Source organism: Bos indicus x Bos taurus, chromosome 29 (assembly GCF_003369695.1).
Source record: "Bos indicus x Bos taurus breed Angus x Brahman F1 hybrid chromosome 29, Bos_hybrid_MaternalHap_v2.0, whole genome shotgun sequence".
Classification (NCBI taxonomy): domain Eukaryota; kingdom Metazoa; phylum Chordata; class Mammalia; order Artiodactyla; family Bovidae; genus Bos; species Bos indicus x Bos taurus.
In genome coordinates this window covers 20,715,202-20,741,653 of record NC_040104.1, presented here as the reverse complement: position 1 = coordinate 20,741,653, position 26,452 = coordinate 20,715,202, and the positions used below count along the sequence as shown (strand labels likewise).

Below are 26,452 nucleotides of genomic sequence, written 5' to 3'. Positions count from 1 at the left end.
TCCCAGAGCTGTGCTGGCTGGCACAAACGCCGCCTCAGATGGCTGAGACAGCGGCCGGCATTCCAGGAGAGGGGAAAGGAAGCAGGCTGACTAGTCCCTCAAACTCAATTCCACAGGTGACTCCGGATGCTGCTGGCTATGAGGGCACTCTCGCCATTCTTTTCTGGAACAGTCCTCCCCTCCCTCCAGGGCTACTGGCCCTGGCTGCTTTCAGGGGCAGGGAGCCCAAGGGGGCCAAGTTCTTTTGGAAAAGTCCATCGACTTCTCTGCCACTACTAAGCTGCAGAGAGGAAGCGTCTGCACCAGGGGGAGGGGGGCGGATTTCATTTTCTGCCCTGAAATCTAACGCCGTGTAGGACTCAGAATGCACTCTTATTCAGAGAAGCGGATGACACGCAATGAAACTCTTTAGAAGCTTTCCCCCAAAACTGCACATCACCCCCACGCTCCATTCGGTCATCGCAGCCCCCTCCGCACGCCTTCCCTTCCGAATACATCCGTGCAAGGCAGACCTTCCTCGAGCTGAAATAGCCACCTCAACAGAGCTCTCCTTCTCGACCCTCTCCTTCTCCAACCGGCGTCTGGAGGAGAGGAGGCGCCCAGAAGTTCAGAACCGCACCGCACGGCCACAGAGATGCCGCCTAATTAACATACAGGGAGCATAAAGAACTCATTTGCATTGGAGAGTTTGAGCTGGATGTCGACAAGTGAGGGGAGAAAGTCACCCTCCCTCCCCACCCGCAGCCCTGCCTTCCGAAGGAAAATAAACAGTACCATTTTGTTGCATTTTCAAAGGCAAAGAGGCGATGCCAGTGCCTCTCGGCCGGGCACCGGGAGACGCATCCATCAGTCCGAGTTCCCAAAGCCTGCCCACAATTTCTGCCCGCAGCCCTGACAACCCAGCCGACTTTCTTTGCAACTCCGGGCGGCGCACGGGTCCTACCTTGGCTGAAGAGGAAGAAGCAGACGAAGAGCAGGTCGAGCTGGAAAGGTCTCATTCCTCCGCGCGCCGAGGGGAAGCCGGTGGGGCAACTTGGGTTCGCGGTGAGTTTCTCCTGCTGGGCGGCTCGCGGTGCTGCTCAGCCTCCGCCGCGGTCCTCCCGGGTTCGCGCCGACCATCTGTCTGTCTGTCCGTCGGTCCCTCCGGGTGGCCTGGGGCTCCGTGCCTCGGGGGATCCGCAGCCCAGACGAGGCAAGTTGCCTGTTTTCTAGCCTCCTCGGGAAGCCGGGCTCGTCAGCGACGTCCCCTCTCGGAGCAGCTCCATCCTCTGGCGCTCGGCATCCGAGGCACCCAGCTTCCTCCGGCGGCTCCTCCCACAGCCAGCGCGCGAGCGAGCCAGGGAGCGAGTGACGAGTGACAGAAGGGCTCCTTTCACTGAAGCTGGGGCGGGGGGAGAGGGAGGGGAAACGGGGCATAATTAAAGAGGAAACACTCGGAGAAAGGCGATCTTTGCAAAAAGGAGGGTGTGCTGGTGGTGGCGGGGGGAGGCTCCTTTCTTTCTTTCCTTCTCTTTCTCCCCCTCCATGGGGGGAAATTCAGCTTTTGTCACCATCACTGACCAAAAGGCATTTTGAACAGGGAGCGGAGCTGTGACTTTTTGTCCACAGGACATAATGTTGTTTAAAGGAGTGAAGTGAAGGATGGCTGGATGTACCTAGCCTCAGTATAACAATATGCCTGCCTTGACTTTGCACGGGGTGGGGTGGGGGGCTCGGGGGTGTCCACCTTTCTCCAAGAAGGATTCGGCCAGTATGTGCAGCGGGAGTCTCCGAGTTGGGGAAGAGATAAGCGTGGTTTGCATTTTTGAGACTTTCCTAGGAGGGGGGCTCAGTAATAAAATGGGGATGTTTGCACCTTGGTTTTGCTTTGCGATACTGCTAGAAAACAAAATGAAGGAACTAGAGGGAAAACAGGTAAATGGGTGACACATGCCCCTTGATTATTATTATCCTGGTTTGTGCATTTCCTACCAAGGATGGGGAGCTGCCTGGTTTTACATTTGGAAGCTCTCCTGTAAGGAGCGCTCCATCCCTCTGTGTCTTTTTTCCAAGAGGTGCTATGAATCCTACTGCGAAGGAGAGGCCAAGGTCATAGGCAGTGCCTCCTAAGAACCTTCAGGTCTTTTTTTTTACCTGTCACCAAACTCACATTCAAATCAAACTCTATTTCCTCCCGGATATCAAAGCAAATTTATCTAGGTCTATTTACTTGATAGACATTTAGCTATGCCTGGTATAAGCAGGGCATTGGGGGAAATAAAATTGCAGGCAGAGTCCATGCCTTCAGGAGCTCGTAATTTAGTGTGGAACACCTATAACTATGAGGACAGTTACAAATCAGAGAACACACCTAACTATAAGGATAGTTACAAAGCAACATATAAAAATGTGCAGCAGCATGCAGAAGAAGGGGGGTAATGAATAATGAGAGGGAAATGGAAGATGCTTCCTTGATTAGTGCCGCACAGTTATAAAATCAGTCATTACTTTCATCTGTCACTGGAACCTGGGGAGGTCTTTGGGGAAACTCTTAGCTTATAAGTATTACGTATTTGGGGGACTTTGCTGATTGCAAGATACATTCTAACTCCAAATTTCCATGTGGATCTTAACTTTTTAAAAAATGCATCCCTTAGTATTTATGAACAAGAAAGAGAGAAGGGGCACCCGTGAAAGTGTGTGCTAGTAGGAGCTGACATCTGGTTGTTGACATCAAAGGTCTACAAATTAGTAGGTGTCTGCTCTGTTGACTCTTCTATTCTTCACTTAATAGTTTATTTAACTGCATCCCTTAGAGGCTGTTAAACATATCAAAGGGAAATTTGTAAGCAAGCTTTGGTGGGGGGGAAGTGCTTAGCAAAGGAAACTAAGAGGACCCAAAAGAGGCACCCCATCAGGTAAACTGCAAACAAGGTATCTAAATAAAGTGTCAGCACTGCCTTAGTCCAGGGACTTGCTATAACAGACAATGCAACAAAACAGAAGAGTCAATCAGGAAACACAAGCAAAAGATGAACAATAATTCTAAATAACATGTCAAATAACATATCAAAGGTGAAAACACAGCACGAATAGAAACGTGCTTTTACTGGGAGCTTTTCATTGAATCTATGCAGGCAGGAAGAAATTTCAGGTCTGGGCATCATTCTTTAGGCCAACCTTGCTGTGAGTAAGACAAATAATTACAGAATATAGGTTGCACCTTACAAAGCAACATTTGATGTTTTAACTGACATTCATCCTTTAAGCTGTTGTTAATTCTGCTTGCTAATTCCTAAGTGGCCTGGGGCCCAGACTTGCTTAATTCGGACCCAGAAGGAAATAAATACTAGGAACCAAGGTCAGGAGCCCTGGGTCATGACCTGTGCAATCCACGGAAATCAGGCTCACATACAGGCACCTGCAACCCACACACACTAACTCTGGATCAGGAAAAGAGGGTTGAGGGAGATTCCGAGGTAGGGAGTGCCTGGTTTCCCTCACCCCCTGGTCCCTGTGGTTGGCCTCCTGACTCTCGGTCTGGCTTCGGTCCCCCACGCCCACCCCAGCCAGCTGGGCCTGTTCCCTCCTCCAGCCCCTCTGCCCCCGCCGCCCCTCAGCCTCCGGTCTCCGGCAGAAAGGGAAAAACGCTTGGATTAAGTGGTGAGCTGCCTGCCTCTAAAAGGGCCAGAAGGCGTTTCAAGCCTGCGTGCCGGAAAAACCACGGGCAGTCTTCAGCAGCCACCACGTGGGGCAGCGAGAACCACAGCGGTACCTGCAGGACTCACAGCCGGCCGGGCTCTGGCGCCAGCCCCGACGGCGGCCCCGCCACCTCCGCCCGGGCTGGTCCTCGGCCTCACCTCCTCCGGGGGCTCGGTTAACCTCCTGGCGCTGTTAGGTGCCTGCGTGCAGTTCGCCGGCTAGGAGGGAGCGGGGGAGACCGGCAGCGAGGAGCACTGCTCCACCTGATGGAGAAGCGCGGAGTCTTAGACCTCCGAGCGCCGCGAGGGGAGGGGGCCGGGGGAGGACGCCCGCCGCCCCCGCTGGAAACCTCGGCGTCCGGAGTCTCCGGGCTTGGCCCTAGGAGGTGGAGACCCTAAAGAGGCAGCAGAAAACCAGCACTTGAACAACTGCTCGAATTCTTGTTCTTTGCCCATCTGGGCTCCGGGTCTCGGTTGCGCCCACCGCGCGAACCCGGGCCCCTCGCCAGCAGGTGGCATCATCTCCAGTGTTTCTTCACCTGGCGCAGAACCCGAGGCTGTCGTGGTCGGTCTCCAGCCCCTCCTTCGGGCCTTCAAGGCCAAGTGCAGTCTCTTTTGAACCCCCACCCCAGTCGAGCGGGATCTCCCTTCGGAGAATGAGGGCTGGCTCCGGAGCTGCTCTCCGGCCAGTATGTTTCGGAAGGGTAGATCTCTGGACAGCTTCCAAATCCTGCTCGTCTGCTTTCTGAGTTCTGGGCCAGAGAGTGAGGCAGGAGTGTCCCAGCACCGCTGATTAGTACCCCAAACCCTTGAGAATCCAGACACTGCCTCATCACCACTTTCCGTGACTTTCCTCCTGGCTCTTCGTCCAGTGTCTCTAATGTTTATTATTCCCTCCATTTGTGCAAAGGCCTGTTTGCGCTACTTAATAAAGATGGGTGGAATGAATACATGAATTTCTGTTCTTGGAAAGTTTGCCCTCTAGTTGGGGAGAAGCATATGCACAGGTGCATCCAGGGAACGAAATTATGAACCATCTCATTGACTTTTTAGGCTTCCCTAGTGGCTCAGTGGTAAAGAACCCACCTGCCAATGCAGGAGACAAGAGATTCCTGGGTAGGGAAGATCCCCTGGAGGAGGAAATGGCAACCCACTCCAATATTCTTGCCTGGACAATCCCATGAACAGAGGAACCTGGTGGGCTACAGTCTATGGGGTTGCAAAGACTTGGGCAGGACTTAGCAACTAAACAACAACAACATTGGCTTTTTAACAAGACAGGTTTTGCCCTGGAGGTCATCTGTCAGGTGCAATCCCTTCTTGTGGGGTCATTCTGGGTTCACTTGCCTGAGGCCCTACAGGAAGCTGGAGGGCTGAGATGCAATACAGGGCCAGTATCTTCGGCCTGAGTTTCAAACGGCTGCCCGCCCCCCCCCCCCCCCAGCCCCAATCTCCTGCAATTCTTGTGCAGTGCATGTAATTACCTTCCTGTGTTTACCAGGGGCCCTTACCACGAAGGAGAAGGAGAGGCAGTTTTATGAGAGGGGCCATCATCAAGGGTGGAGAATTTCCTGTTTAATGCCTCCGTGTTATTTGTTGCACAGATACATTATAAACCACATTTCCTTTTGTTTTTCTTAGATCCTGCCAGTGCTGGTTCAAACCTCCTTGTCCAGGGATTTAAACTCATTTTGAACAGGCTCCTCCTGGGAGTTCCCAGTAACCTGACTCTCCCTTCTTGGGTGAGTTAATAAGGGCTGGAAGCTACATATACTTGCAGAGACCAAATGGGCTTCCAAGGTTCTCCCTGGGTGGCAGCCTGTCTGACCTGGGCGGTCACAATCTTTCAGCCTATTTCTCTTTCATTTATCTGAACGAAATTTCTGGCTTACATCTGTGTAGGTGGATTATAAGACTTTAACCCCTGTGCACTGTGGTTAGTCTCTCTGCACTGCTCTGGAAAGGCCCCCAAGAACTTGTTTTTCAGCTTTCAGAAGCATCCCCAAAGGGCAGGACCTGTCTGTGGCACTGATTCACCCAAGGCCACGCCTGAGAGAGAGGTCAGGGGCAAGCTTTTGGACCCGGGCTCTGGCCTGGGCACTGCTATGTTTTGCAACCATTTAATAAACCTTGATGAAGGTGAAAGTGGAGAGTGGAAAAGTTGGCTTAAAGCTCAACATTCAGAAAACGAAGATCATGGCATCTGGTCCCATCACTTCATGGCAAATAGATGGGGAAACAGTGGAAACAGTGGAAACAGTGTCAGACTTTATTTTTGGGGGCTCCAAAATCACTGCAGATGGTGAATGCAGCCATGGAATTAAAAGACACTCCTTGGAAGGAAAGTTATGACCAACCTAGATAGCATATTCAAAAGCAGGGACATTATTTTGCCAACAAAGATTTGTCTAGTCAAGGCTATGGTTTTTCCAGTGGTCATGTATGGATGTGAAAGTTGGACTGTGAAGAAAGCTGGGCGCCAAAGAATTGATGTTTTTGAAATGTGATGTTGGAGAAGACTCTTGAGAGTCCCTTGGACTGCAAGGAGATCCAACCAGTCCCTTCTAAAGGAGATCAGCCCTGGGTGTTCTTTGGAAGGAATGATGCTAAAGCTGAAACTCCAGTACTTTGGCCACCTCATGCAGAGAGTTGACTCATTGAAAAAGACTCTGATGCTGGGAGGGATTGAGGGCAGGAGGAGAAGGGGACGACAGAGGATGAGATAGCTGGATGGCATCACCGACTCAATGGACATGAGTTTGGGTGAACTCCGGGAGTTGGTGATGGACAGGGAGGCCTGGCGTGCTGCGATTCATGGGGTCGCAAAGAGTCGGACACGACTGAGCGACTGAACTGAACCGAACTGAATAAACCTGGGCATATCCTGCTTTATCTATGAAATAAAACAATGGCTCTCTGGGATCCCTCCCAATCCTAAAATCCTGTTGTCTGTTTTCCAGAACCCACACCTTTCAGCCTGGAGAGATTTGAATGTGCTTCCCCAGTGACTTAGGGAATTCAGCATTCGGGCAGTTTATTGTCAGTGACATCCCCACCCCCAAGAAAATAGTGCTGACCCTGGAATCTGCGTGGGGCCCTCTGCTCTCATTGGTCACAACTTATCCCCAAACTGTTTCATCTTCATCCTACTCTGAGTACCCTCTTTCCTTCCCCAACTTGCTCATCTTGTGATTTCTCTTCTTTTCCTTACTTTCCCCAGAACCATATCCCTCCTTCATAGCTTCTCTTCAACGTACATTCTATAATTCTACTGGATGCAAACCCTTTAGCCAAGAGAGGGAATGCTGATGCCAGCGTGGCTCATGGTAAATGCCTCCCTTGAAAGGACCATTGCGCCTTGTATTTTAACTCATTCTTAACATGAATCAGAATGGACCGTAGAATCTATCTGATTGTGCATTCTCCAGAATATCCTGGAGGCCCCATGAGGGTAGGGGCAGTACCTTTCAGGTACCATGGCACCCAGCTTTTGCCCTGGTAGGCAGTAGGCACTTAATACATAAAGTTAGGGTGACTGGCACAGTCTTACCTAGTGCCCCACATCCCGCTTCCTGTTTTCTGGATCCAATTTAACTTATTCTTCACTCTGTTATTAAACCATTGTCAAACATCTGGCATGCGCCTGCCACTGCTCTGGCTGTATTTTATGGGGCTGGGTAATGAATTGAGCCTATATATAGTTTGCAAAATGTGGAACACACTTTAAGATGCAATGCACTATAGAAATGAAAGATATTTTTATCTCTTCAGCATCATTCTACACAAGGAGACAATTTCTCTGGCAGTTCTGTTTAAGAACAATAGACCTGTTTAGGCTTGACACACTCATGCATGCAGGGCACTGGGTAGTCAGTTCTCAGGGGAGCAGCATTATCTCCCTCGGCAAAGGCCTGGAGTGTATAATTTACAGGGAAGAAAAGATACGGGAAACGGTATGAAAGGTGGTGGCCATGCCCCGGTGCCTTGTCTCATTGCCAGCTGAACACACAGGCCAGGACTTTCATCCCTGCTCCAGGGATGGCACGGGTGGCAAGCCTCAGCATCCTGCTTCAGTGCTTGGAACAAGTCTTGTGTCATTTTGGAATATGTCATGTGCTCTTTTTGTGTATATGAATGGGCTAATTATGTGGAAAATATTGGAAGACAAAGTGAAATTCCAATTTATGACTCATTTGTGGTATTCAAAGTCTTAAAAATTTTACCACATTTATTCTTTTTCTCTATTATTCTTTTTCATAACCCTCTCCCCTCCGCCCCCCGACACACACACCCTGCTGCTGCTGCTGCTGCTGCTGCGTTGCTTCAGTCGTGCCCAACTCTGTGCGACCCCATAGACGGCAGCCCACCAGGCTCCCCCATCCCTGAGATTCTCCAGGCAAGAACACTGGAGTGGGTTGCCATTTCCTACTCCAATGCATGAAAGTGAAAAGTGAAAGTGAAGTCACTCAGTCGTGTCCAACTCTTAGCAACCCCATGGACTGCAGCCCACCAGGCTCCTCCATCCATAGGATTTTCCAGGCAAGAGTACTGGAGTGGGGTGCCATTGCCTTCTCCCCCACACACACACCCTAGGCCCATGTTATAAATTAGTAAACCTTTAGAGAATCCCAAGGAGCAGCTGTTTCTCACTTGAAGCCTTTAAGCTCTTTTCCTGGATGGCAAACTTGACTTCCTCTTTTCTGTTTATTATGTATAGACAGCATTTTCCCTTCCTCCCTTCCTTTCTTCCTTCTTTTCTTCTCTTCATATTATGGATAGATAGGTAATATCAAAGTCATATATGCAACTTTTAGATTTATCTAGCTTTATGAAATTACGTAAGTTTACATATATTCAAACTTCTAGGGACTTCCCTGATGGTCCAGTGGTTAAGCCTTTGCCTTGCAATGTAGGGGGTGTGGGTTCCATCCCTAGTCAGGAAGCCAAGATCACACATGCCTTGGGGCCAAAGAACCAAAACATAAAACAGAAGCTATATTGTAACAAATTCAATAAAGACTTAAAAAAAGGAAAAACCTCTACACACAAACACACACATCCACTTTTCTACTGACATGCTGGTGGTGGTTTAGTTGCTAAGTTGTGTCTGAATCTTGCGACGCTATGGACTATAGCCCACCAGGCTCCTCTATCTGTGGGATTTTCCAGTCAAGAATACTGGAGTGGGTTGCCATTTCCTTCTCCAGGGGATCTTCCCGACCCAGGAATCGAATCCGGGTCTCCTGCATTGCAGGCAGATTCTTTACCGACTGAGCTATGAGGGAAGCCTACCAACATGCTACCAAGTGGCTTCCTGTGCAAATATTCTGAACTAAGGAGCCCTCGACCAGGTTGTCATCATGTCTCCCTGAACTCATGGCTCCCTCCACTCATTGCCTGGTCCACAGTGCCGTCTCCACTGTCTGACCTACCGCATTTGTCTGTTCAAAATTCAGCCCTGTGCAATCTTCCGCCTACACCACCTTGGGGTGCATGGTCCCCAAGAGAGAGTATAAACTTTCTATCACCGTGTGTAGGGCACACCAAGCAAACGTACCTTTTCTGTCCCATCGACAGCCCCCTCCTTCACAGCCCACACTTTAATCCCGTCAAATTACTCTTTATTGATTAGAGTCAACAGCCACTCTGACTCTCCCGCATCTCTCTTCCACGGCTTCCTCTCTGGCATGCCTCTCGCTGATGCATCTCTTTGCTGATAGGTGCTCACCACTTCAGAACCAGTTGAACTGTCATCCATGAGTTGTTTGTGTCACCTCTTTCTCCCCTTAGTTGAAAATGAGCAGCGTATTCACAACAGCCACGGTTACTCTATAACGATTACTATTATAGTATATTTATTTACACGTCTACCTTCTAAACTATGTGTGAGCTCTTCAAGGTCAAGGACCATTTGTTGGAATTTTTTTTTTTGCATATCCCAGAGTCTATTGCTCAATGCTTGGCATGCAGTCATTGTTGGCTAAATGAGGGTTTTAAAATAAGATAAAATTAGATCAGAGGTCCAGCTCGCCTCTTTGTGACTCTTCAGTCTCAAGTGTGAAACTTTCTTTCTGTATCATCTGATGTGTCTAGACTCAACTAGTTGCAGAAAGCCCCACATCCACTTTCTGGAACTAGGTACGTTGGAAAGACCTAAAGAAAAGATTTCTTGACTGTACCTTTTAAAACCAAACTGAGTCTCAGGCAAAGATGCAAAGTGATGTCATCAATCTATATAAACCCCAGCCTAGCTCCAGCTCTTGTATTAAAAAAAAGCAGTTAGAAATTCTGGTTATTTATTTTGCTTAAAGGCACAGTCCCAAGCAGCTGAGAAGCTAGCATGCTCCATAACTGTTATATAGATACAGGTTCAGAGTAAAGGAGGAAAACCAGCATTAATATTTCCCAGATTCAGCCCGGCTTAAATTGTGTTGATGGTTCAGCACTTTTCCTGTTGTCTGTGTTTCTTTTCTGCTTTTTTTAACTTTTTTGCTCCTGTCTGAGATTCTGAACAAGCAGAAAAGTAGGAACTCCTTTCCTCCACCTTGTTTTGTTGCGCCAGTCCAGTTGAGTCCCATTTGGTTTTTAAAGAAATATACAAAAAACAGAGAGAATAGATTAATATAATGATTCTCAACATGGGGTTCCCAGGCCAGCATCATCAACCTCTCCTGAGAACTTTATTTTTTTGCTTTAGTTTTGGCTGTGCTGGGTCTTTATTGCTGTGCACGGGCTTTTCGCTAGTTGCAGAGAGCAGGGACTACTCTTCATTGCGGGGCGTGGGCTTCTCATCGTGGTGGCTTCTCTTGTGGAGCACTGGTTCTAGGCATGCAGGCTTTACAGCTGTGGCACAAGGGCTCAATAGTTGTGGCATATGGGCTTAGTTATCCCACTGCATGTGGGATCTTCCCAGACCAGAGATCCAACCTGTGTCCCCTGCATGGGCAGGTAGAGTCTTAACCACAGGACCACAAGGGAAATCCCCCTGAGGACTTTTTAGAATTGCAGATTGTTGGCTCCACCCAGATCTCCTGAATTAGAATTTCTGAGGTGGGGCCCAGTTTGGGTGTTTTAACAAGCCTTCCTGATTATTCTGACCTGTGTTGAGGTTTGAGAAGCGTTGCTATCAGAACTCCCCTGTACCAACACTCAGATTCAGCAATGATCGAGCCAGGGCCCGGTCTGCTTCATTAATCCTGCATCCTCCTCCCACCTCACTGGATTATTTTGAAGCAAATTCAGACATTATATCCTTTCATCCATAAGAATTTCAGTGTGTGATAATGGACTTCAATGTGGATGAAAGTAACACTTTTGTTAGCTATCTGGGCCAGACTATTCAGACTATTCATCTTAGACAATTCATCCTTTGAATATATTCAACAGCCTTAATAGGGTAGTTTTCAGCCAAAACAATAAAAATTAAAAAAACAACGCTCAATTAGATAAGACTGAGAAAGCTTTTTTTTTTTTTATTAGGAATTTATTATTTAGAAAAGGATGAGTCTGGTCATCTGGGAAGAAGAATTAACAACAAAGAAGCACGTCCTTAACAAAATGATGCCTGACTTCACCTTGGAAGAGGCTGCTGCCTTACAGTTTATAAAGTTTTATGCTACATCCTATTCATTGGGTATGTAGCCTGATTTTTTTCCCGGAATTGTCATAGATTCACAATTTGTGCTCATGCTCTGTGGTCTGATCTTCTCTCTGGTCCACTTGGCATTTGTATGAAAATTGGCCAGAGTTAAGATACAACCCATGACTGTGATCTGATATTACCTGAGAAATACAGAGAAGTATACAGCCATGACCTTGTTCTCCTCAGCCAAGCATGCTAGCTCTCCACTGTAAACAGCCCATCTCATCCGAGGGTTATGTCATCACCTGGTTCCTTCAAGTCTTATTAGACCCCCAAGAGGACTTGTTAGACTCTGAGAAACTCAAGAGAATATTTGTTCCCCTCTTCAGATGTCTGGCAAAAACTGACACTTGCAGGGGACATGATTTGATAGCAATATCTGCAAAGTGTCAGAAAGGGGAGGGGATCGATACGCTTAATTTACTTGGAATAATTCATTGCCTGACTGGAGTTTCCAGTGAGGGCAGACAAATTCCACACAACAGGAACTCACCCACCTGGATGGAAAGGAGTACAGTGAATCCATCTTTGGAATGAGACGTAAAACTGAGCTTCTTGGTTTCATTAATGACTCCCTTGGGCCCTTTCTTGCTTGAGACAGGGTGTTCATTGAGTCAGCCATTTTTCGAAGGGGGTGATGTGTGCTATTGACTTCGAGTCGCCTTGCTGTCCCACCTGAGCTGTCCTTTGTACTCTCTGCCCTTATATCTGCGTTCCCTGCTCAGAGACTATCGGTTTGGAGCTATATTCCACCTCGAGAGAAAGGAAAAGCACCCATCTCTTCCATTGGTGGAGGAGATGATGGTGATTTTTCTTTTCTTTCAAGGCTAACCAATAGGGAATCTGTTTATCATGGGACTGGGGGTTACAAAATAAGGAGAGAATTGCTTAGTGAGGTGAGAACCTCAGCGGGGTGTACTGAGGTCATGGACTTTTTCTTTGAGATAAATATTGAAGAGGCATCTAAATTTAGTGGCTTCCCAGTACTCTCTTAACCTCCCATCTCTTTTATCTGGCACCATGTACAAAGTGATTTGAAGTAGGGTTTGCCACGTGGTAACAGTGAGAGCCCATGAGTTCTGAGTTTTGGAGAGAATCCACTGGAGGTTCCCCCCTTATCACGGTACAGCCATCCCTGGTAAACGTTGGTGGCCCAGTGGCACGGCACTGATGTAGGACAGGAAGGGGACAGGAACCAAGATCCCAGTTGAAGAAGCTAAAGGAGCTTGGGGAGGAGGCATGTAATTATAAGGTGCCTTCAAATAATTATGCTATTACCATCTAATTATGAAGTGCAACTTTCTACTTTAACTACCTGAAATTCAGAGAGCACCCGGCAATAGGCTGTCTACCGAGCTGTGGCATACTCCCTGGCGGGAAGGGAAGTCCACAGTCAGAAAACACTGGGCTCTTGAGGGGGCCAGAAGGGTGGGTCCCGGAGAGGAGCTTGGAAAGGTCAGGAGGTGCATTTCCATTCTCCTCATTTGTCAAGCTGTCTCACCTTTCTGTGCCTCATTGGAATTATCTTCAAGATGAGGGGAAAACACATCTCTTCTTCTCTTTTTGCCAGCTTGTCAATAGGCTGGCAAAAAAAAAATCAAGATATAAATCTTTAAGTATTTTTGGTATTATCCTTTAAAATAGAAGACATGGGGGTACTTCTCTGGTAGTCCACTGGTTAAGAATCTGCCTTCCAGTGCAGGAGGACTCGGGTTTGATCCCTGGTCAGGGAATTAATATCACACATGCTGGGGGGCAACTAAGCCCGTGCGCTGCAACTGAGCTGGTGAGCCTAGAGGCAGTGCACTGCAACCAGAGAAGCCCCTGGATGATGCAATGGAGACCCAGCTCAGCCAAATAAAAATAAATAAATAAAAATAAAATAGGAGAAGTCAATCAAGAAATACTGGTTGGATGCAGAAGATTTAAGATGTAGGCTCCTGTCCTCAAGTACCTTCCAGTGCATTTGGAGACACAAAACAAGACTCATGGTTTGACTCAGCCAACCATTCATTCATCCATTCATTCAGATGTGCATGTGACATATATTTATTGAGCATCTACTTTATGTCAGGCACTAGGCGCAGGCTCTGGCAATGCAGAGATGAAAAAGATTTACATTGTGTCCTCAAGGAGCCTGTCACGCTTCATGAGACATATAGGACAACAGTATAAGCCCTTGAGAGAAGCTGAAAGCAGCTGGAAGATACAGATACTCTGAGAAGGGAGCTTTCGCTGTCAGCTGAATAGGCAGGGGAGTCTTACAATGGGCCCAATGGAGCAGGAAGAGCTAGGACTCAAACCTGACATGCTGCTGCTGCTGCTGCTAAGTCACTTCAGTCGTGTCCGACTCTGTGCGACCCCATGGACGGAAGCCCACCAGGCTTCCCCGTCCCTGAGATTCCAGGCAAGAACACTGGAGCGGGTTGGCATTTCCTTCTCCAATGTATTAAAGTGAAAAGTGAAAGTGAAGTCACTCAGTCGTGTCTGACTCTTAGCGACCCCATGGAGTCCTAGTTAAATCAGAGACCCTGAGTTCAGCGGTTCCTTATTCTCTTCCCATGTTCCACCTTCCAGAACATAAGCAATAAAACTCAGTAGGAGAGGCATCATCGTGGTGATAGAGGAGATTAATTCATAATTTTTATTTCCTTTGAACCATTTTCACTTGACTTAGTCAAACTTACTGTGGAAGATGATTCATTACAACCTATTTTAAATCATGATCAGGAAGCACAATGACACCCCGAAATGACAGAGGATGTATTTCAAGTGAAGAAATCTCAATTTTTAAAATATAGAGAAAATTAATTTGGTTCTTCCTGGTAGCACAGAAGGAAAAGAAAAGACCTAAAAAAGATTGTTAAAGAAGTCACTATTTGTGATGGAATCCATATATTATTTATCTAAGCAAAAACTAAAGAAGTTAATCTCATTTTACAGAACCAAATATTCTAGAAACGTCTAAAAGTGTGAACACCCTCCTTTACCAACCCTCGTCCCAAATCTACTCCCAGAGGTAACTGCTATTAGCAGTTGGAGTCTTGTGCTGTGAGTTTATATACATATAAACGAGCAAGCAGTCTGAGCACAAATGCATAAATGGAATCACACATGATGTACATTATTCTGCAATTATATCTTCTTTGAATTTAACAATATATCTCAGAGATTTTTCCCAGCGATAGTCTGCTTTAATATGCCTGAAGGAAGCAGAAATTGAAGCATTCATTTCCTTTTGTCTTCGGCTTTCCAAGACAAGACTTGCTTTTTCATCCCTATCTGATCCAGCCTCCCAGGGAAGCGGTAATTGCTGTCGTGGTCAGGGGAAAAGAGCAGAAGGGAAAAGGTGAGGGAGCAGGAGAAAACAGGAGCTACACTGAGTCTCCCGGTGTTTTTAAATCTGGTCCAAACACAGGGAGGGGAAAGAGGAACCCTCGACACTTTTAGGTAAAGGATGTTTGGCTGGCCTCAGGGAGGAAGATGGCAGTGACCTCGAACTGACTACTCTCATGTCTACATGTATTCATCATTTTCTATGTGCAAAAGTGTACCAGTGGTTTCATGGTATTCTTTTAGGGTACCGCTGCCCCTTTTCAGAAGGAAGAGGAAAGAAAGAGTGAAAGAAAGGAAGGAAGAAGTGGGAAGGAAGAGGGGGAAGGAGAGAGGGAGGGGTGGACAAGGAAAATAAGGAAAAAAGGAAACAGAGAAAGAAAGAGACTAATTAAATGCCTCTGCTCGGTCTCTGCAGGCTTGAGTTTCTTGGAGACCCGTGTTGGGGAGAGTTTGGAAGCTACCATCTTATCAGACGTCCAGTGCACACAAAGCAGAAAAGGGTTAATTCTGAGTTCAGAGTGTCACTGTCTGATAGCTTTCTTGACATTCACACCCTTCAATTCTAGACAGGAAGGTCTTGGGGGAAGCATTGTTTAACTTATTTGGTTCTACACATAATTAATCAGAGACTTGAATATCCACCGGACTCTTATCCCCACCCCTCCCCTCATCTCCCCAAACATAGGCCATCCTATCAGATAGGACAAACGTTTTTGTATCCGAGAAAGAGATTCATTCTGAAACATTCAAATGTAATGCAGTTGTGGATACAGATAGGCATCGGGTCTTCAGTGAAGGTTCACTCCGTCCTCAGAGAACAAGGGAAACACTAGCTGGGCTTCTCTGGAGACTGTTGTAGATGGCGTGTTCGTGGAGCCAGTTCAAAATTCTGAATAGTCCTTATCACGTTGAAGACTTTAATGCAGGTCACGGAGCAAGGGCCTTGGCAGCCATGCCAGTCTGTATCCTGGCATAAAATAAAATACACTCAGATAGGTTGAGGAAGGAAATTTCATAGACTGTGTACAGAGGGTTGGGCTGGGTTCTGGGACACCATCAGAGGTGATCTTGAGACATGCAGGGAGGTGGAACAGTGGTTAAGATCATTACCACCCCCAACACAGCCCTGAAGCAGAGATGAGGGACCCGGGTAAGTGGAAGCTTGTGAACTGAAGGCAGGGTGCCGGGGCCCCATGGCAGGAGCTGAATCCTGGAGGGGCAGGATGCTACCAATGTCACAGCTGAGCCCTGCAGCAGAAAGGGGACAGCGAAAGAATTATTTCCACCCCTCTCTCTCCTCCTGTGCACTCATCTCTGGTGATTCTTGGTGGCCGAATGCAACTGAAAAACAGAAGGAAGAGGAGTCTGAATCCCACAGAGTCAGTTCATCAGGGCACAGAGCCAAGTGGGGAACGCTGGAGAGTAAACCCTGGTGGTGGTGATGGAGGTCAGGAGGGTGCAGAGAACAGCCATCACTTCAGCCTGATGGAGCTTCAGCCTGGAGATCAACACAGGGCAGAGTTTCGTGAGGCTCAGGTTCAAACCAAAAGGGCGAAAAAACAGTTGTCTGAGTCACCCTAGAGTGTTTAGAGCTTAAAAGACACAGTGCAAACCACCAGTCACTGATCCTTTGGGCGTTAACACCATCATAGAGTCCACTGGCTGGAAAAAAGTTCCAGAATTCATCCTTCTGCCTCCAAAGAGAGTAGTACCAGACTATGCTAGGGAGATGGGAGGTCACAACAACTTTACTTACACAGCTTTATGAGGTGCTCCTTTTCACCCATCCTTAGCCATGCATGCAAAAGGAGAAAAAAAAAATTCCAGTTTTAAACACTTAGGCATTTAGCGTAGAACATAACAGCGTTTTAAACGTCATACTGGATATGGAGATAAACAAGATAGGGTCCTCGGTCTTCCGAAGCTTACATTCTGCTGAATGAGGCAGATACGTGCCTGGCAAATTATATTTCAGAGTGGGATGTGATTAGTGCTTTAATAGAGATAAGTACAATATGTTATTGGTGAATAGAAGAATCGGAGGTTAATTTTGACTGCAAGCATTAGGAAAAATGAAGTGATATGCCAACTGGGTTTTAAAGAAGTGGTGGGCAACCAGGTGTGTAAAAGCAGCAAGGCAGGAAAGCCCCCCACACCCCATCATGCTTGGGAAGGGCACAGGGTGCCCTGGGTTGGCTGGGTCATGGAGTGAGTGGCCGAGGTGAGAGGAAGTGAGAATAGGAAAGTCAGCTGGCGTGGGCCTGTAGGGTGTGTGAAGGTCAACACTAACCTATATGTGGCCGAGATTGCCAGTTGCATGCTCCATATTCCTGCTTCTCTTTCTCCTTACTGACAGAACCTCTATTTTTTTCAGTGTGACATTATATGCATTTAAAACTGTGAACCTCTTCAGCTCCCTTGCAGCTAGAGGGACATCACATGACTTAACTCTCACCTTCATCATGTACACCGATGGCTCCCAGATGAGGCTTCTGGGAAAACCGTTGGATGAGTGACCAAAAGGACTCACCTTGGGACCTCCCTGGCAGTCTGGTGATTAAGACTCTGCTCTTCCAATGCACAGGGTGCGGGTTCAATCTCTGGTTGGGGAACTACAATCCCATACGCCATGTGCGGTGGTCAAAATTTTTTTTAACTTTAAAAAAAAGAAAAAGGACTCACCTGGTCTATGCCTTTTGCCCTTGCACCTCTCTCCTTCTTCCTGTTTAGAACATGAACTTGAGGCCTGGAGGTGGAGCAGGCATCCTGTGACCATGAAGCAATGATCCAGGGGTAGGAGAGCATGAGAAGGAACTTGGATCCATGATGACTTCCTGGGGCAGCAGCATCCACTTTGTAACTCCCCCTGCCTTCTCATTCTGTGGAAAAAAAAACAAGCCCCAATTTTTAAGCCTCTATAGTCATATTTCTCTTCTGTGAAGCTGCATGGAGTGGTCCAGAGCTTGAGTTTATTCTGCAGGGTAGGAGGCACCCCTGAAAGCTGACAAGCAATAGTGTAGGCCTGGGATCAGGGGCTGTGCTTCTGGTCTAGCTTTACTCAGAACACGGTGAGCAATAGTCTGCACCTAGGATTTGGGGTCTAATCCGGCTTTCGGTCCAGCTCTGCCCCTGGCTGGTAAGGTGACTCCAGGTGATTCCCTTAGCCTTTCCAATGTTCTCATTTATAAAATACAGGTTTTCCTGGAAGATCTCTGGAGGATCACTGAGGTTTCCTAGCTAGAGAGACATATTAGGAAGATAGCTGGAGGTGATGTGGAGGATGGCTGAATAGTGAGAGCCGGAAGCAGAAACATCAGAGACGTAGTTGTTGGTTTTGGAGACAGAGAAGATGCTGAGGACTTGAATCCCAGGTGTGGACAGACAGGAAAAGGAGTTGTCTGTTCAATCCATACATCTCCCGGATGGACTGGACAGAGGCTGTGTGGTGTAGACAATGGAGAAGTTGCTGCTGACGCATCCCAAAGGTGAATAAATCCAAAGAGCGTAAAAGGACTGAGCATTCTGCAACATCACAAAGATTTCACATAGATTTCTGGAGATGCTGTAATAGCGTGGCCTCATGTAACACTCTTAGGAAGTCATAGATGAAGAAGCCAACGATAATAAAAATAACTTCGCTTCGTGTCATGCTCTCCCCCTCAAGAACCCAAAGTATGTTTGCATAGTTGTTAGGAGTTTATCATTGTGACATCCTTGTACAGGGAGGGAGGGGAGACTCATCTCTCCATGTTGGACTGACAGAGAAGCTGTGATCTGGAAAGGAGGGATCTGCTGAAAGTCAGGGCACAACGGGGTCTCAATATTAAGTCCGTCTGACCCCCGGCCTGAGCTTCTCAGGGACATGAGAAAAGCTAGGCATAGGTTGCTTCCTCTGCCCAATCATTGCTGGTTGGGAAGGCAGAGCTAATAATACATCTCTCCACCTCTTCTTTTTTCTTATGACAGTTTACGCTTCTTGCTGGAGTCAGATCTGGAGGCCCTAGAGCAGGGATGTCTTACTCGAAGCTTAAAAGATCTGCAAGGAAAACAAGACTGAGGGGTCTTGTCCTCCGCTGTCCAGGCTGAGGGGGCGCTGTGATCTGCTGCCGGGTTTGTTTCTTCATCTCCTCCTCCAGGTGGCTTACCTGCCGGTCTCCGTTCCCAGTTTTCGTTAAATCTGCATTTCAAGTCGGTCCAATCTCAGACACAATCCCTCTCCCAGATCTCTCCTCCAAACAATGGGATGGGGGGTGGGCATAACTGGTATATTTTAATCCCAAAATGGCATCTGAAAGCGTTCTGCAGTGCCGCCAAGCCAGCACTTTTAGAAGCATCTGACGATATTAATTTCAGTCTATTTCCTGAGGTTTGCAGGAAACTAAAATGTAGAAAGTGCTGTGGCAAAAAATTAAAGCTTTGTGGAAAAAAAAAGGAAGATTGACAGGAAATGAGCCTTCAATAGGACAGCTTGCACAGAGCGAGGCTGTCCGCTTTGCTGCATATCAACATATGCGTGGGGAAAAATAGCTCTGACTCCTACTTGCAGGTCTGCCATTGGGAGCAGCCTTCCTGCAGGCTGTAGGTACGTAGGACTGGGGTGAGTGTTCATGGGCGACTGTGTACTGGCCCTTTGGATGGGCTCATGAATCACGGCTGGTGGCCAGACTTCCGTAAAAGCGAAGTTATTAATACATAAAAGTTATGTAATACATCCATTTTTTAGCCAATTAAGAAGAAAATCTAAGGAGACATTCAACTCAATTTTTCTAAAACCCATGATTATTTTGTTACTTGATTTTCCCGTATCTTTTTTTTTTTTAACATTTCATTCTGATACTTTAACATTCAGGCCTTTGTGGAATTTCTTCTAACTCTCCCAAGTACTCTGAAGCAAATTCTACCTCAAACGCACCATCTTTTGTTTTAAAAGCCCCTGTCTTTGTCTGGTTTTCTCTTTCTTCTGCTCACCCCAAGGCGAGTTTTCACGACTCTTTCCTTCTGCCGCTGGGTGTTAGCCCTGCCTTGCAGGGCTTCTTCAGAGGGCCTCTTCCTGTTTCTCACCAGTAGGTGGACACAGCCCTGCTCAGCACAGACAGAATTTCTAGCCTGTTCAAGCCCTGCAGGGTCTCAGGTGGTGGTTTAGTTGCCCAGCCAAGTCCAATTCTTTTGAGACCTCCATGGACTGGGATTTCCCAGGCAGGGATACTAGAGTGGGTTGCCATTTTCTTCTCTAGGGAATCTTCCAGACCCAGGGATCAAACCCTTGTCTCCTGCCCATTACTTTGCAGGTGAATTCTTTACTGCTGAGCCATTGGGGAAGCTCCTGCAGGGTCTCAGGAACCTCCAGGAAAAGTCACCAAGCAAGCCATCGACCATCAATTGGTTAAAACGCCCAAGCTTGTGATAGTGAAACCAAGCAGGACCCTGTTGGGGTGCGGGGGGTCGGGGGGGACGCCGTCCTGCTTGGAAGACTTCCAGCGTCCCCCAGGTCTTGATTACAGGAAATAGGCTTCCTTCAGTCCCCAGGAGCCTCCCTGAATTCCAATGGACAGGTTCAAACGGATGCTAATTAGGGGAAAGGAGGGGATGCAGAGACAAGGGAGAAGAGTGGAGAGAAACAATAGTACAGTCTTGGGGAAGGGTCCTGCACCTCAAGTATATCGGGAAACTCCCTCCAGGTGCGATAAGTTAAGAGTATGCTGCCCACAAGCAGGTAGAGCCCAGACCGGTTGGAACCAGAGGGTTGATGATGACCACGCCCATTGACCTCACCACCAACCAATCAGAAGAATGTCCATGAACTGATCACACCCTCCTCTTTGAACCCTTACTATAAAACTTCTCACTACTCTTTCCAGGTCAGGACACACAGTTTGGGGTTTTTGTTTGTTTTGTTTTTTTAATGTTTATTTTATTTGGCTACGCCAGGTCTTATTTGCAACATGCAGGATCTTTGGTTGTGGCATGAAAATGAAAGTGAAAGTGAAGTCACTCAGTTATGTCCGACTCTTTGCGACCCCATTGACTGTAGCCTGCCAGGATCCTCCATCCATGGGATTTTCCAGGCAAGAATACTGGAGTGGGTTGCCATTTCCTTCTCCAGGAGATACTGGAGTGGGTTGCCATTTCCTTCACCAGGAGATCTTCCCGACCCAGGGATTGAACCCTTGTCCCCCGCATTGTAGACAGACGGTTTACCGTCTGAGCCACCAGGGAAGCCCTAGTTGTGGCATGCAAACTCTTAATTGTGACATGTGGGATCTAGTTCCCTGACCAGGTATGGAAGCTAGGCACCCTTGCCCTGGGAGTGTGGTCTTAGCCCCTACACCACCAGGGAAGTCCCTGGGACACAGTTTTGAGGGCATTAGCCCACTGTGCCCCCCTTTGCCTGGCAAAGCAATATAGCTATTCTTTTCTGCTTCACCCAGAACTCTGTCTCTGAGATTTAATTCTGTGTCAGGGTACAGAGGCTGGATTCGGCATCAATAGGAGGTGGGGACTACAGGGGCCAAGTCTTCCGAAAAAGAGTTCTGCTTCACTGGGACACTCCTACCTCCCACCTCCCCCACCCACCCACCTCACCCGGTGCCCGGAGATCAACACGGTGAAGAGGGCAAAACAGGAGGTGCATGGTGTGCAGCTTTGTGGGTCAGATGGGGGCACATTGGATTTCAGAGATGAGCTGAGGCATCGGTGTGACCCAGGAAGAGGCTTGGGCCTCACAAAGCTGAAGCTGGACCTTCTGAGGGGCCCACGTTGTCATTGGAAAAGCCAGTTAGTTGAAGGCATCTGGAGCGATGCAGAGACACCCAGACTGGGCTGGGTGAAGAGGCTGCAGACCCCCAAGCTCCTCTCTGCCTGTTCAGTGTAACAACCCAAGTGAGACTTGCTTTTTTTTTTTTTTTTTTCATTTTCTTTTTTCAAATTTGTACGTGCAAGACATGCCCCAATGCCACCATGGATAGTGTTAAACTTATTATGATCTGTTGTTCCTGAGACTAGGTGAGAGATGAGCGGGTGAGAAAAACAGGACCTTACTTCACTCTTTGCTGTAAGTTTTAACAGAGCCAGAGAATCAGAGTCAGGACCACCTGGGCCTGTGGTGGTCCTTTCAGGAGAATTCTCTTTCAGGTACCCTGGTAACCGTAGGTCTGTTATGATTGTGATCCCCTACAGTATGGGTGAAAAGGAGAGGCTGGGGGAGGTTCAGGGATGTTCCCAAGACCAAGAGGGGGCTGTGCGGGGTGGCCCTAGAACCCATTTCCAGCTAAATGTGAAATTCATTGTAGATCACTCTCCAGACTTAACCTGTTACTCTGATTCTTAGGCAGGAGAATCAGCATGTATTGTAAAGAATGTTGTTGTTTAGTCGCTCAGTCATGTCTGACTCTTTGCAACCCCATGGACTGTAGCCCACCAGGCTCCTCTGTCCATGGGATTTCTCAGGCAAGAACACTGATGTGGGTTGCCATTTCCTTCTCCAGGGGATCTTCCCAACCTGGGGATTGAACCTGTGTCTCCTACGTTAGCAGGCATTGGCAGGCAGATGCTTTACCATTGAGCCACCAGGGAAGCCCATTGTAAAGAATAATAAGAGCAACTGAGTCCATGGAGTGAATAATAATGTTACAACTTTTGCAAAGGCACTGGGACTCCTCCTGGCTTTGTGGCTCTCTTATGGGAGTCCAGATTGTATCACCATGGAAACCTGGATCCGGACATCACCTTGGAGGGCCACAAGGACACATGAGATTTGGGTCAAGGGCAGAGAGGGCATGGTGAAGGAGGGAGGGAGGGAGTGACTTCACTAAGGAGTGGGGACTTGGGGGATGTGGTTTCCTCAGGAGACTCCACACTTTTAAGATTCTGGCGAGGTGTATGAAGGTGTCTGGGCCCCATGGCTCCTGTCTCACCCCTCTGCTCCAACTCAGGGACATTTTATCCTGGCTTGATGGTTACTGGCGCAGATGTTAAAGGCCATTAACGGGGAAAAATGGAAAACCTTTTCTGAGCTAAAAAGTAAGTGTGGGTTCAGCCTATTGATTTGAGCACAATAGATGGTTCTAATCATTTGAACGCCTAGGTTGTCAGGCACACAAAGGCATTGGCTAAATCACAAACATCGTAAATACAGTCTGAGAGTGTGTGAATGGCAGTGGGGGAGCCAAAGACATGAGATGATGGCTGAGAGTTTGGTTCTGAGTTTAAAGAAGTAGCTTTTGAGATTTTTTTCTCTTTCTTTTTTTAGGTCTTCATTACGTCGCTTGGATTTGTCTCAGTAGTTGTGGGCTCAGTAGCTAGGGTGCTTAGTTACCCGCGGCGTGTGGGATCTTACTTTCTCGACCAGGGAAACCATCTCCTGTGCACTAGAAGGTTGGTCTCTTAACCACTGAATCACCAGAAAAGTCCCAGTGTTTGAGATTCTGAACTGTGTGAGTAAGCTGGAATTTTCAAACCTGTGTTTCCAGATCAGATTTGGAGCTGTCTAATCTTCTGTTTTGATAAATAATTCAGAATCATGGCCTTCATAAATCTGTGTTACTGTTCTCTCACTTATTGACCAGCCTAGGGGACCTTCCTTATTTGACGATTGCTCTTAGTTTCAGATGCTCTGGGATCTTGAATTTGTTGACGTTCCCTAATAAGAGATGGGACTGACATGGCAGATCTCACAGCCTGGCTGTGTAATTGAATTGTCTGTGCTCCCCAATCTCCTTCTGTGAACTACTTCTATTTGGGACCCTGGGAAAATCATTTTATAAGCTGAAACCTTTTGAAGGAACAAGTAGATGCTTTTTTCTCTTCTCATTTCAGGCGTGCTGAATTTTAGTTCAGCCTGGTTGCCAAGGGGGCCTCTCCATCATAAATCTGGAAACCCTCTATCGTTAAGGATTATTTCTCAGATTTCCTAAAAGTAGAAGAAAAATGGGAAAGGTAAAAACTTGATTTTTTCCACATGCGTGACCTCTGAAGCATGTGCCAGTGCTGTACTTTGTATAGGCCTGTTCCCCTAAGAGTTTTTTTCCTTCCTTACTGCCCATCCTTCTTGATTTATGCCATTCTCTGACACATGCATCCCCCCGTTTGGAATTTTCATGTGAGCTTCAAGCTTCTCTTGTCTTTTTCAGTTCAGTTCAGTCACTCATCGTGTCCGACTCTTTATGACCCCATTGACTGCAGCACATCAGGCTTCCCTGTCCATCACCAACTCCTGGAGCTTGCTCAAACTCCTGTCCATCGAGTCAGTGATGCCATCCAACCATCTCATCCTCTGTTGGCCCCTTCTCCTGCCCTCAATCTTTCCCAGCATCAGGGTCTTTTCCAATGAGGCAGTTCTTCACATCAGGTGGCCAAAATATTAGAGTTTCAGCACCAGTTCTTCCAATGAATATTCAGGACTGATTTCCTTTAGGATGGACTGGTTGAATCTCCTTGAAGTCCAAGGGACTCTCAAGAGTCTTCTCCAACGCCACAGTTCAAAAGCATCAATTCTTCGGCACTCAGCTCTCTTTATAGTCCAACTCTCACATCCATAAATGACTATTGGAAAAACCAGAGCTTTGACTAGATGGACCTTTGTTTGCAAAGTACTGTCTCTGCTTTTTAATATGCTGTCTAGGTTGGTCATAGAAGGACCAACATATTAAAAAGCATATTAAAAAGCAGAGACATTATTTTTCCAACAAAGGTCCATCTAGTCACAGCTCTGGTTTTTACTTTCTCTTACTTCACTCAGTATGACAATCTCTAGTCCTCCCCCCCCCCCATTTGCTGCAAATGGTTTATCTACAAAATGGAAATAGAGGTGCCAATGTAGAAAGCAAATTTATGGTTACCAGGGGGATGAGAGGAAGGGATAAATTGGAAGACTGGCATTGACATACACACACTACTATACACAAAACAGACAACTAACAAGGACCTACTGTATAGCACAGGGAACTCTACTCAATACTCTGTAATGGCCTATATGGGAAGCAAGTCTTAAAAAGAGTGGATATATGTATGTGTATAACTGACTGACTTTGCTGTACGCCTGAAACTATCACAACTTTGTAAATCAACCAAACTCCAATAAACAAAAACAAAAACACTTCTCCCATCATGTATGGGTCTAGTGGCTACTGTATTAGAAATCTACAGTGTAGATTTTATAGACTGCTTATAATATCATGGAAAGCTCTATTGGATGGCACTGCTCTAGTCTCTTCACCTTATCAGTGTGAAGTTTACGTTATGGGGAAAATACCAACCATCAGAATTTGTTCCTTCTGAATGAGAGTCTCAGAAATGATCAACCTTTGGTTTGATAACAATAATACTTTTGAATAGAGCAAGTCAGAGATAACTACAGAATTCGTGGTGTTCCTCTCTAGGTCTCCAAGCCCTACAGAAAGATTAAGAAATTTAGGTCCTTTTGGAAATAAATGTGTGGACATCAATGTACCATGACTACTATAGACTGAATTGTGTCTCCCCCAAATCCTTATGTTGAAGACTTAACCTCAGATGTGATCATATCTGGAGATTTGAGGAGGTGATAAAGATGAAAAGGAGTCAAGGGTAGTGCCCTAATCTGATAAGGCTGGTCCCTTTATGAGAAGAGGGTGAGACCCAGAGCTCACTCTCCACCATGGAAAGACACATCAAGAAGTCAGCATCCAGGAAGAAACTACTCACCAGAAACCAACCACTCTGGCACCTGACCTTGAACTTCTAGCCTCCAGAACTGTGGGGAAATACATTTCTATTGTTTAAGCCACCCAGTCTATCATATTCTGTTATGGCACCTCAAGCAGACTAATATGATAGTCTCATGTTTGAGTTGCTGCTAGTAATAATGGCTAGCATTTGCACAACATTTTCAAAGGTGATTTTATGTATCTTATTTGCTTTTCATAGAGGTTGACCTTCATATTATGATCTCACAGATGAAGCAAAAGAGCCCTGAGAATGCTTGGGTTAATCAAGGGTCAAGATGAAGCTAGAAACCAGGCTTGCTGAATTCCAGCCACTCCACCATATTGCTTTACGGATCCAGTGTGACAGCCCAACACATCCTGTGCCTGGGAAACCCTGAACGACAGTGCTTGTCCATGGCTGCTTGCACATTCAAGTCTGCACCATAAAAATAATGAAGAGCTCAGGAATGAGGAAATCAATATTGCATAGTCAACAAGGGATTCATTTCCAGAATATTAAAAATATTTTTCTACAAACATGTTAAAAAAAAAGCAAGAGATAAATTGGCAAAGGACATGAACAAAAAAACACAGAAGTTTAGTTTTGTATATGGTGTCAGAGAATATTCTAATTTCATTCTTTTATATATAGTTGTCAGTTTTCCCAGCACCACTTGTTGTCTCACACCATATACAAAAATAAACTCAAAATGGATTAAAGATCTAAATATAAGACCAGATACTATCAAACTCCTAGAGGAAAATATAGGCAGAACACTCCTTGACATAAATCGCAGCGAGATTTTTTCTTTTTTTTGGATTCATCTCCTAAAGTAAAGTAAACATAAACAAATGGGACCTAATTAAACTTAAAAGCATTTGCACAGCAAAGGAAACCACTGACAAGATAAAAAGACAATCTACTGAGTGGGAGAAAAATACTTGCAAATGATATGACTGATATGGGATTTATATCCAACATATGTAAATGGCTCCTGCAACTCAACATCAAAAAAACAAACAGCCCCAATTTAAAAATGGGCAGAAGAACTGAGTAGACGCTTTTCCAGGAGGAAATGCAGATGGCCAACAGGCATGTGAAAGATGCTCAA

At 46.7% G+C, this 26,452-nt stretch overlaps 1 protein-coding gene and 1 long non-coding RNA gene across 3 annotated transcripts in view; one reads left to right on the top strand and one right to left on the bottom strand.

Annotated features, from left to right (window-relative positions):
- Positions 1-1,014, bottom strand: part of KIRREL3 (kirre like nephrin family adhesion molecule 3) — a 604,188-nt gene extending 603,174 nt beyond the window's left edge. For both annotated transcript variants that reach the window (XM_027531794.1, XM_027531795.1), the window contains exon 1: positions 944-1,014. In XM_027531794.1, the coding sequence (XP_027387595.1) occupies positions 944-998 (55 nt within the window). In that variant the 5' untranslated portion in view covers positions 999-1,014. The remainder of the gene's footprint in view (positions 1-943) is intronic.
- Positions 964-23,586, top strand: LOC113885944. The gene is made up of 3 exons (XR_003509351.1): positions 964-1,044; positions 22,907-23,031; positions 23,473-23,586. It is a non-coding gene; the product is annotated as an uncharacterized LOC113885944 (long non-coding RNA).
- Positions 23,587-26,452: the final 2,866 nt, after the last annotated feature.